We start from the raw sequence: 18,170 nt of genomic DNA, 5'->3' as shown, positions 1-18,170 counted from the left end.
GCCAGGAACATTGCGTTTCTTTTGTTTTTTTTTTTGAGCCGTTTTTCCGATCAGGCGAATCGCTAACTTGATCGTTACTTGATCGTTGGCTGCGTTCGGCAGAGAAAGCAGCTCTGCAACTGTTATAAAATTCTTTAAGCCTATTCTATAATTTAGTAAGCGTAATTGTAAATGGTTACAGTTGTAAGATTTGACCAATCGCAGTCGAATATTCTCATTTTCGACTAGGATTCGTCGATTCTTACAACTACGCCTATGTAACTATAAAATAGGCTTTTAATATGATTGATTTGTACGTTTAAGCGGCGCCTGTAATGAGATTTAAGGCATAAAACTTAAGCTTTAAGCCTGAAGCCGTAAAAAATTTACCACAGTCGAATGTGAGGCTATTAATTGACTATTGGCATTTTTCACTGGGAAAACTAGTGCAATACAGTTTAATCGAATGCAAATTAATTCACATACTTTTAATGTTAATAAATAATTTAATTGCATATTCCTTATTGTCATGATAACCTCATAACCTTAAAAGGATTAAATTATTTATTATCAATGAAAAAAGAAGGGTTGAGGAATGGAAAAAAACCGATTTGCACTTAATTGCACCATAGTTTTCTCAGTGAAAAATGCTGTATGATTGGTATATTTCTTGTGGCTCGAAGCTTAAGTTTTGCGCCTTAAATTCTTATTGTAGACGTTGCTTTAAATTCAGTGAGGAACGAAAAGTGAAGCCTTAAGATATTTTCCTAAAGTCTGTTTTACTGATTATTTTTCGAATAAGTATTGAAATACTTAATTTTTAACTGCTTTTACATCGATTAAAAAATTCTTTTTCACAATTAAAGTATAAGGTAGTTCAAATCGATTGAATTTATGCCAAAAACAAAAAAATTGAAAAATCAGTTTTGTCAGTTTCTGGCATTTGGAGTAAGGATTACATAAACGAACAGTTGAGTAGAATTAGGCTTAGGTATCTAATATAAAAGATTAATTAGAAAATTTGTGCATGCGATATTGATGTAGCAGAGTGTGATGTCAGTGACACGTAAATCGTAGGTATGCAAATTCTACTGAATCGGTAAAACAGTCGACTTTAGGATCCTCTTAAACACAATGAAAAGCGCACAGGGAAACAGATTTTATCCTATCGGAAACGTATATTCTAAAGTGTGATCCACTTAACAATACAAGTGCTTTGTTGACTAATAGAAGAAAGAATTTTACTCCCAGAATTGACCAAGAAAATACTTGCATGTAAATATTTACATCATTACTGGAAAGAGTCTGATTGTATTGATTGGAATTTTGATTGAAAATGAACCGGAAATTTTTTAAATCAATTATAATTCTAGTTAGAAAAGCAGAAATCTGCTTGATATAATCAGAATTTTCTGACTCGTCCATTTTCGACCAGAAATTTTTCTCAACAAACATGAAGTAGATCGTAACCTCGTATACACAGTTTCTATTGCCCGTTTCATTTCATTTTGTTTAAAGCCTAAGACCAAGCATATTAAAGAATTTTTACAACAGTCGCGAAACTTCCTTTTCCGCTGAACGCAGCCATAGTTCGAGCGAGTGCCATCGAACGATTATCGATCGACGGTTTCAAGAGACTCGCTCTGCGGATTCGTTCGTCCCTGCGAAAAGACACGCGCGCACGCCGTGCACGTTATACATTACGAACACCGTTATCCCCTTACGATATACCACCGTCGTCGTCCTGCGATAGAAATCAGAAGTTGACCGAACGGATCGATCGTACTGACGAGACGAGTCGCCGATCGCTTCTCAAATTAGTCCTCGGCCGCGTGGAGAGTGTCCGTCAACACGGAATTCATTACGACGGACAATGTACGTTCCGAGCGTACAATGTGTCGTCCAAGGAATACATGAATACGAAGGCGAACGAAAACCCGGGAGAAAATAAACCGATGATCGACGGCGGAATCGACGCGCACCACTTCGCGCGTCCTCGAGTATATCCTCATCCGCGCACAGGCCCGAATAATCACGCGAGAGATTTTCACCTCGGGAATAATTTCTCCGTAGGTACGTCTCATCCGCCGTATTATTGGAAAGAAAGCCAAGATCAGCGAGAGCAAGAGGAAGGGGAGATGTGCTACTACGTAAGAGTGTTACTACCAGGTGCAGCAATGCGCATAATGGAGCCTGCATTCGGTAGACTCCATCAGCTGAGTGAATGCTCGCTGTCATTGGTGTATTCTTCTAGATATTCATCCAACCAGATTTTTAGGGCCGGGTATTCATATACTGAAAAAAAATTTTCCGAATCTTGTTACAAGTAATGTATGTTTACATTTTAAACAATAACAATAATATATTAGGATTCTTGAATTTTAAACAATACAAAAAGATATATAGTAGGCTAATGAGAGTCAGCAATGATAAACGGCGTAATTATTTAGTGAGCAATCAATTATATTAGATATTGGATTGATGTCTTTTTTATTTTGAACGTTTCGACTCTTTTTGGAGTCCTCCTTAGCAAGAATGATACGAATATAAATAGCTCACATGTTCATAATGTTCAAGTCACTCGCAAAATTGACAAAGATGCGGCGTTGTTAACCATTATGGAACATGAAGCATTGCACTGAAGCTTTGTTGAACATATTAAAAAGTAGAAATGTTAAAATCAAATATAAAGATCACACATTTTTAGAACACACGTCCGTGTACGACGACGTGCCACTCAGATGATTTATATTTTAACACTGAGAAAAAAATGCTGTTACTGTGTAATCCAATTAAAGACTATATTATGGGCTGTCGCTAACATAAGTAATTAATTCATGTATATTTTTAGTGATATAAAGACCTTGATTATTGAAATAATAATTTATGCCTTTATGTCAATAAAGATATACATGAATTAATCACTTATGTTAATGACAGCCCGTAATATAGACTTGAATTGAATCAACAAACATTTTTTTTCTCAGTGAATATTTATTTGCAGTAAAGAAATGTTTACTTGGAAAGTTGGAGCTATTCAAGAAACAAATTACTTAGATTCAGAAAATTCTTTTTTCAGTGTAGTCAGATCTTATATTCAAGACCATCTTAAGTAGTCTTAAAAAGTCACGAACAAATCAGAGAGCCGTATTAGCGTCTTAAAACATTATTTGACAGTCTTGAAATAAGAATGGACTATAAATACCGTTATTAGATCTAGAAGAATCGATAGCAACTAGCGCTCACTCAACTGTTGAGTCTACTGAACGCAGCCAATGGCGGCATGATAAATCAGGAACCCATCCCGAATACATGAGCGCGAAATTCGAACGTTAAAAAAATGTAACGCGAAGGACTTTTTCGTTGGATCTATTAGGTTTGTTTTTTTTATAACTGCATTGAGAAAAATTTCTATTAAAAATGAACATATCAGGAAGATTTTGATTGATATCAATTAGAATTTCGATCATTATAATTTGACATAATCTGATTATCTCAACTAGAATTACCTATAACGAATTTAATAAAATCATTCTGACTCGTCCATTTTTAAACAAAAATTTTTTTTCACAGTATAGTATACACTTTTTGTACTTAAAATGAAATGTAATAAATATACATTTTAAAAAATAATACCATGCAATGTCTATATAATTGTCACTATTAAATAGATTTTAACACCAATATGATGTGAATTTACAACCTCAAGGATATTTTTTTAAAGTGTACACGTTCGAAATTTGGCGAAAGCGAGAAGGAAAATTAATATACAATCCAGAACAAGTATTATGAAATTGTTCGGAATAAATTTCAATAGAAATTATTCCCTAAAAAATACGATAGAAATCTAAGGAATAATTAAACAATTCCAATTGGAATCCATTCCGAATAATTGCGTGTTCATAACACGCACTAAAAATAAAAGACAAACCTGTTTTCTAAGTCGCGATTCTTTTTCTTTTTTCAAATAACAAGTTGATCTCAAGGTCGGATCATAGTCCTTTTTTATTTTAAAACCGTTTTAAGTAATGTCTTAAGATGCTAATAACATACACGCACACAAGCCTCTTTTAAGCCAGTCTCAACCATAGAAATCGATTATGAATACCGGCTTAACTAATGTCTTAAGATATTAATACAGTTTGGAAAATGACACCTTAAGACTGTTACTTAAGATGATTTTAAATATAAGAATCGAGTATGAATACCAGCTTGAAAAAGTGAGAAAAGTGCAGAAGGAAAGAACGACGCTCGAAATCCTTGCGAATCCTAAAAGAGGACCGGTGAGATGAGGTTATGTGCTGATGTAAACCAAGGGCGCCGGCATTTTCGAGGGCCGCTCGGATTTAAGCCCCAACTACACGACGGCACGCGACATTGCGCTCAATCGATTCGAACGAATTTCTATCGCGTGCCGGGATGTAATGTAGAAATAGAAAAGTCGCTTAAATCGAGCAACAAAGATTCTCTTCCGAAATCGTGAAGATGGCGTTGATCACCGATAATTGGAGCTCCTTTCCTCTATCTCGAATTACGCCGCAGTTACATCGAATCGTACGAAGAATATGATGCGAACGTTCCTTTATTTTTTCGCGTGAATCGTGTCTTATTATCACGGTTCGTCGCGCTTTGCCTCTTATTAGATCTGAGAATCGAATGTATATTTTGAAATGAGGTGAAAATTACAAAAGTGAGCAAATTTCGCTACAATATTTATAAAGTCTGTCCGTTGTACTTTTTGCATTGAGTACTCTTTAAAATCTTTAAGCTGCGTCTGCAATGAGATTTTAAGGCGTAAATTTTAAGCTTTAAGCTCTAAGTCGCAAGAAATTGACTAATCACAAATGTGAGGAGAATAATAGACTATAGTCATAGACGCCGCTTTAGAGTGAGTCTCACTGTAAAGAGTGAAATCTCACTCTCAAAGATTAAAAAATAAGCTGCTCATTTCCAAGCAGACTCAATTTTTACTCTTTGAAGTGAGATTCTATTCTAAAAAAATTAGAGTATCTTAGTTTTCTTCAATGCTCCAATATATATATTTATCTCATTTTAGTGCGAAAACTATTCAGATTTCAAGTAACGCGAACATATGATTTCAATGATAAACAACTAGTGAATTTGCTCACTTTGCTAATTTTCATCTCGTTTCAAGATACGCAATCAATCCTCTGTTGTTTTTAGCAGCTAACCTTGCAAGGTTCTCCACTTGGAGAGAAAAAAAAAAGAGAAAAGACGAAACGGTACAAGAAGTTCAACTGAAAAAGAGGCAGGCCTATTGGCCCCGATATCGGTGTCGACAAAATTACAGCGCAACAATACCGACCGCGTAGGCGCCGGCTTTGACTAAAGAGAGTAAGAGAGCAAATTGATCGAGACAGCGGAGACACGGTCGGCGACGACCGGCCGTTTAATCCCACCGATCGATCCGATCCTTCGCGAATCCAACCTGCAATGCGATCCACCCTGGGAATCGACATCCGCGGCGCGAGCGCGAATTATCGGCCGTGATTAGCTCCGGTCGAGTTAGTATCTCCAACAGGCTTCAACCCACTCTCGAAAAAACGACTCAAGTTTGCGTGATAGACGCACGAGAGAGCCGAACGTGAGAGACGAGGTGAGGCGAGACGAAACGAAACGAGACGAGACGAGATGAAGTGAGGCGAGGCGGCGGTGGCGACGACGACGACGACGACGACGACAATGACGACGACGACGACGACGGCGACGACAAGGCGATGGCTCGGGTCGTCGAGGCTTGCCTGCCTGCCTTCCTGCCTTCCACCCTTCGTCCCTCCCTTTTCTCTCCCGCGGCCGCCTCCCAGTCTTCTCGCGACGTCCAGCCGGAGACTTGGAGGTTACACACGGCGAGTAAATCGATTCACCGCTCTCCAAACTAAATCGCACTCGTCGAAGATCCGAAGCAGAGACGGGAGACACGACCGTCCCCCGGCGAACGTGCGGCGCGACTCACTTGTTTCTTCTTTTCCTTCTTTCTTTTTCCTTTGACTCCTTTTATGTACTCCTGTTCTTCGCTCTTCCTTCGTTCCGGCCGCCGGTCTCTCGCGTTCTCGCGAAAACGACGCGATTACGAAGTAAACGTGCGGCGATAGGGGGTCAGGCTTCTCCGTGTTCTTTTCACTCAGCACCGCTGCTTCCGTTTTCTTCCCCCGCACACCTCTCTCTCTCTCTCTCTCTCTCTCTCTCTCTCTCTCTCTCTCTCTCTCTCTCTCTCTCTCTCTCTGTCTTCCGCTCTGCCTTCGCTCTCTGCCGTCTCTTCGTCTCTCTCTTTCTCGTACACGCGCGGCAAGGCAGCGCACTTCCTAATACGTCTGCTGTCTCTCTCTCGCTCGCACGAGAGCGACCGTTTTCTTCTTTCTCGCACTCACAGACGGAGAGGCGAAGGCCTGGTCGAAGCGGCGACACGCGCTCGTGAAATTTCGTGACTCCGCCGAGCAGCACGCGCCGTTCACCGCATCTCTCGTCGCATATATGATAGACGCGGACAAATTTCCTTCCCTCTCGCACCTTCTTGTCCTCCCTTCTCTCTTTCTTGTCGTCTTCTCTCTCGTTCTCTATCAATCAAGGAGGGGAAGATCTCTCTTTCTTGTCTTCGCTGTCCTTCTCTTTCACGGCATAGCGCGCTTCGTTTATCGGAAGAAAGGAGGAAAAACTCATCTGGAAGATGGCCGCCGTCTGCCAGTCACCGATTTATCCCTCTCTCGCATAGCGCACTCTTTTGCGACGGGGACCACCGCGAGCCACCCGGGGAGACCGCGGGCTCACCGCGGTCACGATGCACCGGGTCGTTAACTGCGACACTGACAGACGGCGGAGGGGAGGGATTGGGGAACCGGGGGACTGGTACACGATCACACGATGATCACACGACGACGGCGACGACGACGACGACGACGATAATGACAACGACAACAATAACGACTACGACGATGGATACGACACACAATAAAAACACGATGACACGAAACGGAAATCGTAGGATGCCGGTAAACGCGCGGCGCGTCTCGCGTCGGCCGCACTCTCACTCGCTGGCCCGACAGTATTCGTACTAAAAAGCTCACCTCGGTTGGAACCGTAACGCACTCTCTTCTCGATACACAGAAGCGCAAACACGGAGGCACTCACCGTGGATACACACACACATACACACGCACACACATATATACATACACACATACATACACCACGTAGCACGCGCGCGCGCGCGCACACACGCGGCCTCGTACGTGTATACACTATACACTATGCACTGCGCGTCAACGGCACGGCACGGAGCGGAGCGGAGCGGCGTGGAGCGGAATGGATTACGGAGCGGAGCGGCGACGAGATCAGACGAGACTCGACGGTGGTTCCGCGGAGGACGCGCGCGCGGAGACACACCAAGGGACTTTTAATTTAAAAAAAAAAAGGGGAAGAAAGGACGACGCGGCGCCGCGTCTCTCGCGGGCCTTTTACATATATATGTTTTCCTCTCCTCTCCTTCTTTTCTCTCTCTCACTCACTCGCACGCGCTCTCGTGAATCGTGAACGAGAGATCTCGCGGTCGAGTTCGCGCGCACGCGACCAACCTCGTACGCGACGACACCTTCGAGAATACCGCGTGACCGTCACGACTGTTTTTTGTTTTTTTTCACTGGCACTACTTTCACGACGACGACGGAATTTTAAGAATGACGACGGCGGCGACGGCAACGACGACGACGACGACAGTGACGTTGCCAGTCACACACCATGGCGTTCGCACGGCCTCCTCTGTCTCGCTCCCGCAAGCCGAGCGGCACCTTACGGCGCTTCGGCTATTATCGGTGAGCTACGATGTTTATTCGGCGGCGCATCGGCCGACCAGTCACGACTCGCGGCGAGATCATCCCCGGTTCTCGCTTTCGTTTCCCTACTAGCCGTCCCGTCCCGTACCGTGCCGTATTCGCTGTGCGATGCGGCATAATTTTAAGGCCGCGTTCACACCGAACTGAAATTTCGCCTCACGCGCTAATTATTGAACAAGTATTCAATAATTGAATAAGAATTCAGGCACAAACGCATAACTGTAGGTATAAATTATCGGTATTTAAAAGATCTTTACTGTATTGTGTCTCAATAAAAAAATAAATATCTATTATTTCTACCAATGTTGATTAACTTTGTGATTTCGGTTTAATTTATTTTTTATCTCCTTCTAATTCCTTGAATTAGAAAAAGTGATAAAAAGTAAATGAAATTGAAGATAATTTAAGGTCTATTCTTTCTTGAAAAATGTTCTGAACGAAAACAAATATAATTTGTTACATTTTAATTTATTGTATTTTAATAAAAAAAATAAATATTTATTATTTCTATCAATGTTGATTAACTTTGTGATTTTGGTTTAATTTACTTTTTATTTCTTTCTAATTCTTTGAATTAGAAAAAGTGATAAAAAGTAAATGAAATTGAAGATAATTTAAGGTCTATTGTTTCTTGAAAAACGTTCTGAACGAAAACAAATATAATTTGTTACATTTTAATTTATTATATCTTAATAAAAAAATAAATATTTATTATTTCTACCAATGTTGATTACCTTTGTGATTCCATTTAATTTACTTTTATTTCCTTCTAATTCCTTGAATTAGAAAAAAAGATAGAGTAAATTAAATGGAAGATAATTTATTAAGATCTATTCTTTCTTGAAAAATGTTCTGAACGAAAACAAACATAATGTGTTACATTTTAAATTATTGTATCAATGTAAACCAGTTCAAAATATTATTTGAAAAAATAGATTGATTTTAATTTCAGTTTTAATCTACTCTTAAACTTCTCCCACACAATTATTAAAACTAAAAGAAGATAGAAAGCATATTAAACGTTCAAAATTTTCTTTCAAAAAAGCAGACCTTAGATTAACTTTAATTTCAATTTATAATCTATTTTTCATCTAATTCCTAGAACTAGAAAGCGATAAAAAAATAAATGAAGCATTCAAAAATATTCTTTAAAAAGGATAGACCTCTACATTGGTAGAAATACACGATTAACATTAACGTCGTGCAAGAAGGACCACCTGAGAACACATTCAGAATTAGATATATTATTTCTTAATATTTTGGCGAATGTTGATACTACAGTCATAGGATATAATTACAGTATAATAAGTCGTTTTCCAGATCGTGTGACGCTCCGACTCCTTACATTTTTTTTGTAAGCTGTACAAACGCGTTTTATAAATATAGAAAACATATTCAATTATATTCAACTTGTGTAGGATGGAGAGAGAGGTTTTTTAAATAACTTCCCCTCGCGATAATATAACATCTAAAGCTGTGCTGATCGCTGAATTATTCTTTTTCTAACATCTTTTGTTTCAATCGTTGATAAATCAATTAAAATTCATGCTTTTGATACATAAATACAACAGCACGCGCGCCTTCGTGTATAATTCTATCGTAAAGAGAAAATCTTAATAACTATGAAGTATTAAAATTCTACAGTTTTGTGGAAAAAAAGACGCCGCTACAAAATATACTTTGTAATAAATAAAATGTACGTGTTATAAATAAAAATTTTAATTAAAAACATCTACGTACAAAGTGAGACTATACCTTTTCTATACAATAATCTTTAAAGAGAGCGCGAAGCAAAATTCATGGTCCACATAAATTCAAGTCATTCGAAAAGAAGATTGATAATTGTTCTTTGATGGCAATTGAAAAAACCGACATTTATCGAAGACGTTTATTTTATTAAACGTTTAATAAAATTATTAAATGTTCACAATAACGATTTTATTTATTAGCAGCTTGATCGTTTTGCATCGCGCCGCTTAATTACAAAATACATTTCGTACATCGATACTTTCTCTAAAAATGTACACGTTCCACATTTGGCACATTTTATATTTACGTAAATAAAGACATACCTCAAAATCGAATCTTCGGAGAATTCGAGTCGTAGATTAAACTAAATATCACAAAGATGCACTTATAACAAATTAAATAAACTAGACTGCCGTGTGAACTGTTTATTCTGAAAACAGTGGTAGGTATGTGGGTGCGAGTACAGATTTAAATGAGATAAAATTGTGAGATTAGATATTCTCTCGATCGCTTTCAAAATAAACAGCTCGCACAATTCTTACGTATAGCTTTCTATTAAATAACAGCTTAAGATAAAATTTAACATAAAATTTAACAGATCAACTTCACTATCTGCAACAAAATCATCATTCAGCGCCAAATGTGGCCGTTTGAGACTCACTCGTTTAAAACACACAAAAAAAAAATAAAACGAGTATTAAGTACGATTAATCTTCTACAAAGAGGGGAATCGTAAAGTAATAATACTACTACGTAAACATTCTTCACGTAACTACAAATATCGTGGCGAAGAAAACCTTCTTACCTTAATCAGATATACGTATGTTATCGTAATGACTACGCTAGTAGCGTTATGAATGATCTACACGTGTGTTCTAAGCTTAATTGAATCGTAATTTCTGCTACGATTAACGGCAGCTCTTCATTCCACGAATGATCGTCCACGATCTTGATGGTAAAACTAACAATTTATTCCGATGGATATAAGGATACAATCGATTTAACAACTATCTATCATGATTTAGATCTTTCATTACCGAATCTATCGAATTACAAGGGATCGTCATGTTATACACGGAACTAATCGTACGGTGTAATCTCGACAATAAATGGAGGTAGCAATATTGTCAATAACAGGATTAGCCTTAGTGAAATGAATTATGGAACAATGTACAATGTTTATGTCTTGTCGGATATCGGCTGTCCCAGTTTCCGAACTTTCCGCCCATCCTCTACATGTAAATCCACTATTCACGACAGTACAAAATACTGAAACCCTGCTAGAAATTTGCCACGATCGATAACGCACGTTGTGACATATGTTAAGCATGTCATTTTTTCTCATATTCCTTTTATACGTTTAAAGAATGTACTCTTCCGGTCCAAGCAGTAAATGAGACTAAGATGTCGAAATATTACACAAAGCTCGGGCAAGAAATCATTATGACAATCGCGATGTACGTGTATTCTGCACTACTTTTTATGTACAAAGGATACAGGTACTTCTTAAGCGAGAATATCTCTATATATAAACGAAACCATATTATTGTACGTAATATAGATATGTGTAGAATAGTTCTTAGAAATAGGTAAGATTTGTGATAGAAAAAATGCTTTCTATTATTTAAGGTTTAAAGTTGATTAATTTTTCGAGCGTCGCTTAATTACGTGCAACATTGAAAAAATAGAATAAAAAACCACTTGCTACAGTTATATGTCTTTTTGTGACGAAATTATGTATCACATATCTTACATATATAAATCATATAGAAATTATATACAATATTCAGCGAAAATTACAAAAACTTGTACTTAAATCAGCAATATATCAGCTTAGCTTCTAGAATTTGCCCGGCAGCTTAAAAAAAAATCTCTTTGCGAAACTGCATATCACATTAATACAGTCTGTTGTACGCAATTTTAATTTCGTACTTTATACTTTCTCTCGTTGAAATTAAAGTGCTTTAAAAAGGTCGGTCGTTTAACAAGCACGAGTCTTGCAAGAAATCCTTTGTTTCAGTTTTTACGTATCTTTATCACACAACTTTGTCCGACTCTTACATTTTTAGCTTCGATCACTCGCCATTGTTTTTCATTGGCATACGTTTCCGAATTAATCAAGATCTACAGTAAACTCCGCGTTATTAGTAGTAGAGATATTCATCTCCTCGTCTTCGACAGACTCTTTGTCTGTGACGCTGGATACTGTGTGATGGTTGTTTGTCGTTTGATTATCAATCTTTGCTTCATCGACCGGTTGAACTGTCGTTAATGTGGTCCACCAATTTGAGAATGCCCCTTTCGCTTGCGACAGTGCTCCCCCTTGTAAATTGTTAGTGCCAAGAATAATATTTCTATGCGTACACACACGCGAGTCTGATCGCATCAGACGTCAAGCGAAATTAAATTGGACATCTAATTTAATATTCCAAATTATGGATCTTTTTTATATAATAATTACATTCAAAACTGTACATGTAAATATAGAACATAATAAATCTGAAGAGATACGTATATCATTTTTCAAATACGTATTAATATGCAGTTTACGAAATATTCGTATTTAGAAATTGACAATACATTTGCACTACAAATGCATTATTATCCGGCTTACATTTAAATAAATAAATTATGCAACCTTACCTACGGCTTTTCCAGTGGTAGCCACTGCGCGTCCAGTCGTTGCCATTGCCTGATTCAACTTTCTACCGCTTTCTGTATTTTGCATCGTGCTGGAACAATGAGGTTTTTATTTTTTTAAATATTGTGCTCTTAATTAAAATTAAATATAGTGATGCAGGAAAACAATGGAATGAATTCATTCTATTTTTTGTTCCTTGCACTATAAATCTATATTTCATATGTGAAATTTAACTTACTGTGATAACCGTAATTTCATATCTTGCACCGATAACTGACCAGCGAATGGGTGCCCAGGTTCTATATTGTGTATCTCTGATTTGTTCGCAGTGTACCACGTTTTATAATTATTTGTAGTGCGCCACGCGGACATGAATGCTGCGTTGTAATGATCCGACTGACGAGTATCCTGTTGCATGGAAGTACGCAGCATACTCAACAGATACACCCGGAACTGTGTTCTGATCCATTCGTCGCCACCCTCCCATCCCACCCCGTCCAGAAAAATATCCTTCCGAGGCTCGGCTACATGCCTTACGACGTAATCGGCAAATCTCAAGTCCTCCGTGGTGAGATGCAGCTGCCGCCTCAGCTCGGGATCGGTCGCCTCTATCCGCGTATTTTCAATCTTTTGTGAAGTGTAAGCGATTATAAATCAAACCATTTATATTTGAATATACATTTAATATTATTTAGATTACCTCGACTAGCACATCGATGAGTTGCTTCTTTTGTTTAAACAGTACATTTGTGGCACCTACTATATATCCTCTAACATTAACATCCCCCAAGAGATCCAAATAGGGCAAAGATAGGTAAGGTAAGCAGAGATATCCCTAGAACAATTATATATTTATACAATATTTAAAATGTTCGAAATGCAATATGCAAAATTTTTATAAAAAAGTGGAATGATATATCCATAGTGAATACATCATGTATCATTACCTTTGTAAATAATTCCAAAGGTAGGCCGCATAACTCTGGATTAATGTGCGCGATTTGCGTAATATTATTCGTTAATCTCGCATCAGAAAGCGCATCGCTACTCGTGTCACGAGGTAAACTATTATCTGTGTCACCAGTGCTTAATGTGATAGCGTTCACACTGTGTACCCTATGTACGTTATCGTTCGGCTTCGGCGAATATTTCGAATTGCTTTCCTCTAGGTAAGATTCGGTGCATTCCTGTGCCGATTCTATCTCGATAACTTTCATATTCAGATTTTCATTGTCGTTGTTATTCTTCTGTAAGGTTACATGCTGCAAACCGTCCAAGCATTTGCCCTCCATCGATTCCATAGTTTTGTTGTCGTTAATGCACAAGGAGTTTCTATTGCTGTTATCGTTGCATTGCTCGTGACTCGTATTCGATATATTATCTTTGACAATATGAGTGGATGACAAGTTGGAATCGTCGACATTATTCGACATTTCTTCTTCATCAAAAGTCGGAATCGGAGACATCGGCCTGGATGGTCTGTAGCATTTTATTTATTAGATTGCTATTAACATTGATATGTTTACTAAAAAAAAAAAAATTAAAATATTTCCATAGTACCTCACACATGCAGCTTGTTGGAGACCATGTTCGATCATGTCTGGGAACAGCGACAATAGAGTCAATATCGTGGCGCACAGTGGCTGTACAGGCGATTGATAAAAAACTATCCTTTTTTCAAGCAGGAGTAATTTAAACAAGAGCAACACTTTGTGACGGAACTGTAATATAAAATCTCTCGCAGATAAACCTGTAAATAATCGATATATATATATAATACAGATGATAATTATTAAACACAGAAATGTATTGATAGACAATTACCAACAAAGATTTGCGGCGGTATCTGACTTTCGCCGCTCATACATGAATTAAGATGATGATAGGTATCCTCCAGTAAGGACACTTTACTAAAATCCCCTTCTTCGAAATATGCATGTGTTATCAAGGCCATTTTTACTTGAATATGTCCATACAGAGGCAAAGTACTTAGCACGCAAACCGACTTTTGAACAGTGCCTCTCGTTATATCAGACGTGCGATTTTTTAATTTCTGCAAACACAGTAATGTTCTATTTTACATTTATTCAGAATTAAAACTTGTATATGATCTTGTAGGAATGTCTTAAACTAAACACATCCAGAAGACGTCTCTACGTCCTATACGGACGTTCATAGGATGTCCATAGGATGTCAAGTATTAAAACTGTCTAGGTATTGAAATACCAAAAAAATACTTTTATATACCTCCACAGGTATTTGGCGGAAACATGAAATGCCATATATCGTTCGTTTCGGATCATTCAGACTAGGTAAGTGAAAATAGACCGTGTCCTCGTCGTAGTTGTGAGAACCGTCGGGTAGAGCGAGAGTGGGCAGATACTTCCAACCCAACGGGCATTCATTAGGCGCACCAGGTACCAAAGGTGGAAATGAGTATTCGACCTAAAAGGTGACATTACGTTAAGACGCGTTGGATGTGATTGGAAACGCGCGGAGCGTCGATGTAACGAGGAGGAAGGTTAATCTGGCCTGTCATTCTACCTGGCAGCCTTTCTTGTGGTGAAACCCGACGACGATGACGTGAAGAATCGGCCCGCTCGATTCCGCCATCCTTATGGCTCCGGTGGTGACAACGACGCGGCACTTCTGGCAGCTGGAATACCTATTTCCACGGGCAACTCGCTCGCATCATTTCAAAACCGCGAGAAATATCTGTCGAGCCAAATGAGCTGATAGCGGCAGACATGCGATTTGACATGCGCCATGACGCATATGAACATGTGTCGACTGAGCGTTCTGCGCACACATACACACACACACACACACACACACACACACATATGTAGATATATACGCACGCGTAGAACGTTATCATCAGTTATCATGAACGGTTACTACACAATAAATTTATCTTTGATATAATTCGGAATTGAGAAATTCTTCACACGAGATAATTACATCCACACATCAATCCACGTCTAGACATTCGTGAGTCATGACTCAATAATGCTTAATAACTATTCAAGAAGGTTCAAGAAGGCACTTCGGTGTAGTAACGTTCAAAAAAATTTAAACAATGAGTGCCTCACGGCACAAAAATTTGGGTAATTGAAATATGTTTTTTATAAACTTATCAGTACAAACAATTCAATAAATTATACATATATTTGCGCTTTTCTAAACAATTCAACATAAAAAATTGTAAAATAGCGTTTTCCTCTTTTACATCTATATCACATTTATATTGAAATTGAAGTCAATGAAAGGTATCTCTGTTTAAAAGTATCTTTGATTTAATAACAAAATGATTCACATATCGCAATACAATTGTTACGTGTGTATATAATAATAATGTGTATATATACAAGTTCTTTTATTACACAATCCAAAGATACTTATTACACAATCCACGTTAGATACTTTCAGTTATCAGTTATTATACAAGTTTACAAACTGAAGCAATTCATTTTCTTTGTAACAAATCCACGCTTCCATCCCATTATATCTGAATTGCAATTTCGTTTTATAAATATATAGAAAAAAAATATATAGAAAAATAATTATACCGTGCATGTACATACATACAAGTATATATACATATATAAACATAAATATAATTATTTTCCTATTTTTTTTCTATTTTTCGATCTGTCACGTAAGAGAGCACCAACAGAATGCATTGACATTTCGTTTTCATTCGAATAAGTCCATTTTCTCTTGAAATCCTTGCTAGGCTGCGTCTACGCACGATGACAATTCGCAGGACGCAGCTCCGAGAATATCTTGTTCGCTCTAGTTGGGAGCGCATTATTCTATGTCATTGGCCTCATAGCCGTTCTCCTTCCCCATGGCAGTGAGTAGGAAGGAGAGGAAGAAGATGGGTGGAAAGAGTCAGTCGGAAGACGCGCTACCTGCGTACATTGAAGCCCCGGGTACCATCCGGGCCGGCAGGCATACGAACGACGTTGCTAGGAAAATTGTTGCCATTCGGCGTGCTCGATTTTGCCTGAATTCTGTTAATCTCCTGCATCGTCTTCTCTTCTGGACTCTTCTCTTCTCCCAGGATCCTCCTGCGTGCTTCTGCATATTCTTGCTCCCGCTAAGACAATTCGTTACATTCTCATACGTTCGACAGTACAGTTTTATGGACAAATTAAGGATTTTCCAGCAAGAAACTCTGATGATTGACAATATAACATAGAATCATTATATCTTGGTTATTTGCAACGTTAAATAAAAATCAAATGATTCACTGTAGAGATTCTATAACAGAGTCTGGCCACAATTTTATCAAAACAAAAAGTAAGAAAGAAGGATATATATTGTCTCTTTTTGTACATGCTATTTTATTCTAAATATTATTTTATTTCTAATTTAATTACTGAAGTTAACAAAAATGATGGGCCAATAAAAAATTTGTGGCTAGAGTCTGTTATAGAGTCTCCAATTCATTGTGTTACACTGTGTCTTTAACGAATTCACTTGCATTATACTAACCCATACTAAGCTGCTATACATTAAATTAACCAAGTTAAATGTAAAAGTATTTATGTATATAAATATTTTAAACGATTAAATACTCAATAATGATATCATTGCATTATTTAACAGAAGGCACATATATTATTTTATTGTCAAAGTTGATTATATTATTTCACTTAGATTTATATTATACAAAGCATTTATATTATACAAAGCAGTTTTTAATGTGTACTAATAGATGATGCTTTCCAGCAAGAGACACAGATGACACAGTATAACACAATAAATTATTACACATCCTTGGATACTTTTCATTTGGTGACAAATGGAAAGTCATTCTATCTTTGTTACTTTTTGAATGTCGAAAAAGATGATGTTTGTGTCACTGAATGGAAAACATTCCTTGTTCGCAAATATTAAACAAAGATAATATAAATAATTCACAGTATTTTGATGTATTATTGTGTCTCTTACTAAAGCACTTCTAATGTAATGAAGTAATCGAATTCACCATGTGTATCTCTTGCTGGTAAGCATCCTAAATTACATACCTGTTTAAGAGACTTAATAGGTTGTTTAGGTTTTTCATCGTTCAATGGACCATCACCGCTACCCCGTGAATCTGCAGTAGGTCTCTTTAATATCTTTACCATAGGTTTTGGAGGTACGTATTGAGATCTAAGGCCATCTTCCCCTAATATAATCATCCTTGTATTGGCATCGTTACTGGTTCTATATCCAAAATATTGTTAAATACATAAACTGTACATTGTACATTATAAATATTTTCTTCAGAAAGATTTAAATGACTTAAAAGCATGAAGGAGAAACAAATTCAAGAACATTCACCTAAACCTACCTAGAAGATTCTATTTCTTCCTCCACTGTGTTCAACCGAAGAGCTTCCAGTTTTTTGTCAAGTGCCTAAAAACCATCAGAATTTTCATCTCTCTTCTATATATCATATAATGATAAATAATTTCTATGAACGAGATCGAACGGGAGTGAAAAGAAATTTTAGGAAAAGAATTTTGTACAAAAACGTGTCCTTATGGCAGCATAAAGTACTACGATTAACTCGTGTGAATCAATCTATAAATTAAGGATCGCGATGTAAAAACAACGAAGAATACAAGCGCGATAGTCGGGATGCTCCAAAGCGAGAAAGCGCGAAACGACAAACCGCGGAAAGTCTTCTCATCGTCGACGGAAACTCCGGAGCTTGAAAGAGGTTATAGGTTAACACAAGACCGTTCGGTCTTACACTCCGATTTGAAAAACGAAATTTTGAGATGTGTCTTACTCCAGATTCCTCAATCTGCTCCCAGCTTTCGAGAACTTCGTCCATGGCCCGGATGCGTCGCGAATTTCCGCAGAAATTTTTCCCGTAACTCGCGTGCAGCGTGCGAATTGTGGTGTGCTGCGAGGACTGGAGTACTGGAGTGGAGATTTGGAGAACAGCACACCCG

At 37.8% G+C, this 18,170-nt stretch overlaps 3 protein-coding genes across 19 annotated transcripts in view; all 3 read right to left on the bottom strand.

The window, feature by feature from the left end:
- Positions 1–7,698, bottom strand: part of Tlk (Tousled-like kinase) — a 60,386-nt gene extending 52,688 nt beyond the window's left edge. Inside the window, exon 1 of one of the 7 annotated variants that reach the window (XM_087411139.1) lies at positions 7,569–7,698. The gene's annotated coding sequence lies outside the window, so the exon portion shown is untranslated. Of the gene's footprint in view, positions 1–5,428; positions 5,519–5,571; positions 6,094–7,061; positions 7,201–7,502 lie in introns of those variants that run through there. The other 6 variants (XM_011053058.2, XM_087411138.1, XM_011053057.2 and 3 more) reach the window with 6 other exon arrangements.
- LOC105144265 (late secretory pathway protein AVL9 homolog) lies at positions 16–14,982 on the bottom strand. Of its 11 annotated transcripts, XM_087411147.1 has the most exons (11): positions 14,761–14,982; positions 14,464–14,661; positions 14,041–14,269; positions 13,777–13,966; positions 13,164–13,695; positions 12,917–13,051; positions 12,455–12,843; positions 12,219–12,307; positions 5,954–11,897; positions 1,529–1,640; positions 16–119 (listed from the first exon to the last, which is right to left on the bottom strand). In XM_087411147.1, the coding sequence occupies exons 1-9, from the start codon at positions 14,827–14,829 to the stop codon at positions 11,689–11,691; spliced, it is 2,040 nt and encodes a 679-aa protein (XP_087267273.1). In that variant the 5' UTR covers positions 14,830–14,982; the 3' UTR covers positions 16–119; positions 1,529–1,640; positions 5,954–11,688. The 11 variants fall into 11 exon arrangements, with proteins under 11 accessions (XP_087267273.1, XP_087267272.1, XP_087267274.1 ...); XM_087411146.1 differs by lacking the exon at positions 1,529–1,640 and having other exon boundaries at positions 16–145; XM_087411148.1 differs by lacking the exon at positions 1,529–1,640 and having other exon boundaries at positions 16–140.
- A 336-nt stretch (positions 14,983–15,318) lies between these two features.
- LOC105144267 (SUZ RNA-binding domain-containing) lies at positions 15,319–18,166 on the bottom strand. The gene is made up of 4 exons (XM_011053069.2): positions 18,005–18,166; positions 17,561–17,625; positions 17,253–17,433; positions 15,319–16,318 (listed from the first exon to the last, which is right to left on the bottom strand). The coding sequence occupies exons 1-4, from the start codon at positions 18,047–18,049 to the stop codon at positions 16,127–16,129; spliced, it is 483 nt and encodes a 160-aa protein (XP_011051371.1). The 5' UTR covers positions 18,050–18,166; the 3' UTR covers positions 15,319–16,126.
- Between the last annotated feature and the right edge of the window lie 4 nt (positions 18,167–18,170).

The sequence above is a fragment of the Acromyrmex echinatior genome, chromosome 11 (genome assembly GCF_024713525.1).
Source record: "Acromyrmex echinatior isolate Ae372 chromosome 11, ASM2471352v2, whole genome shotgun sequence".
Classification (NCBI taxonomy): domain Eukaryota; kingdom Metazoa; phylum Arthropoda; class Insecta; order Hymenoptera; family Formicidae; genus Acromyrmex; species Acromyrmex echinatior.
This window is presented reverse-complemented; position numbering and strand designations above follow the sequence as displayed.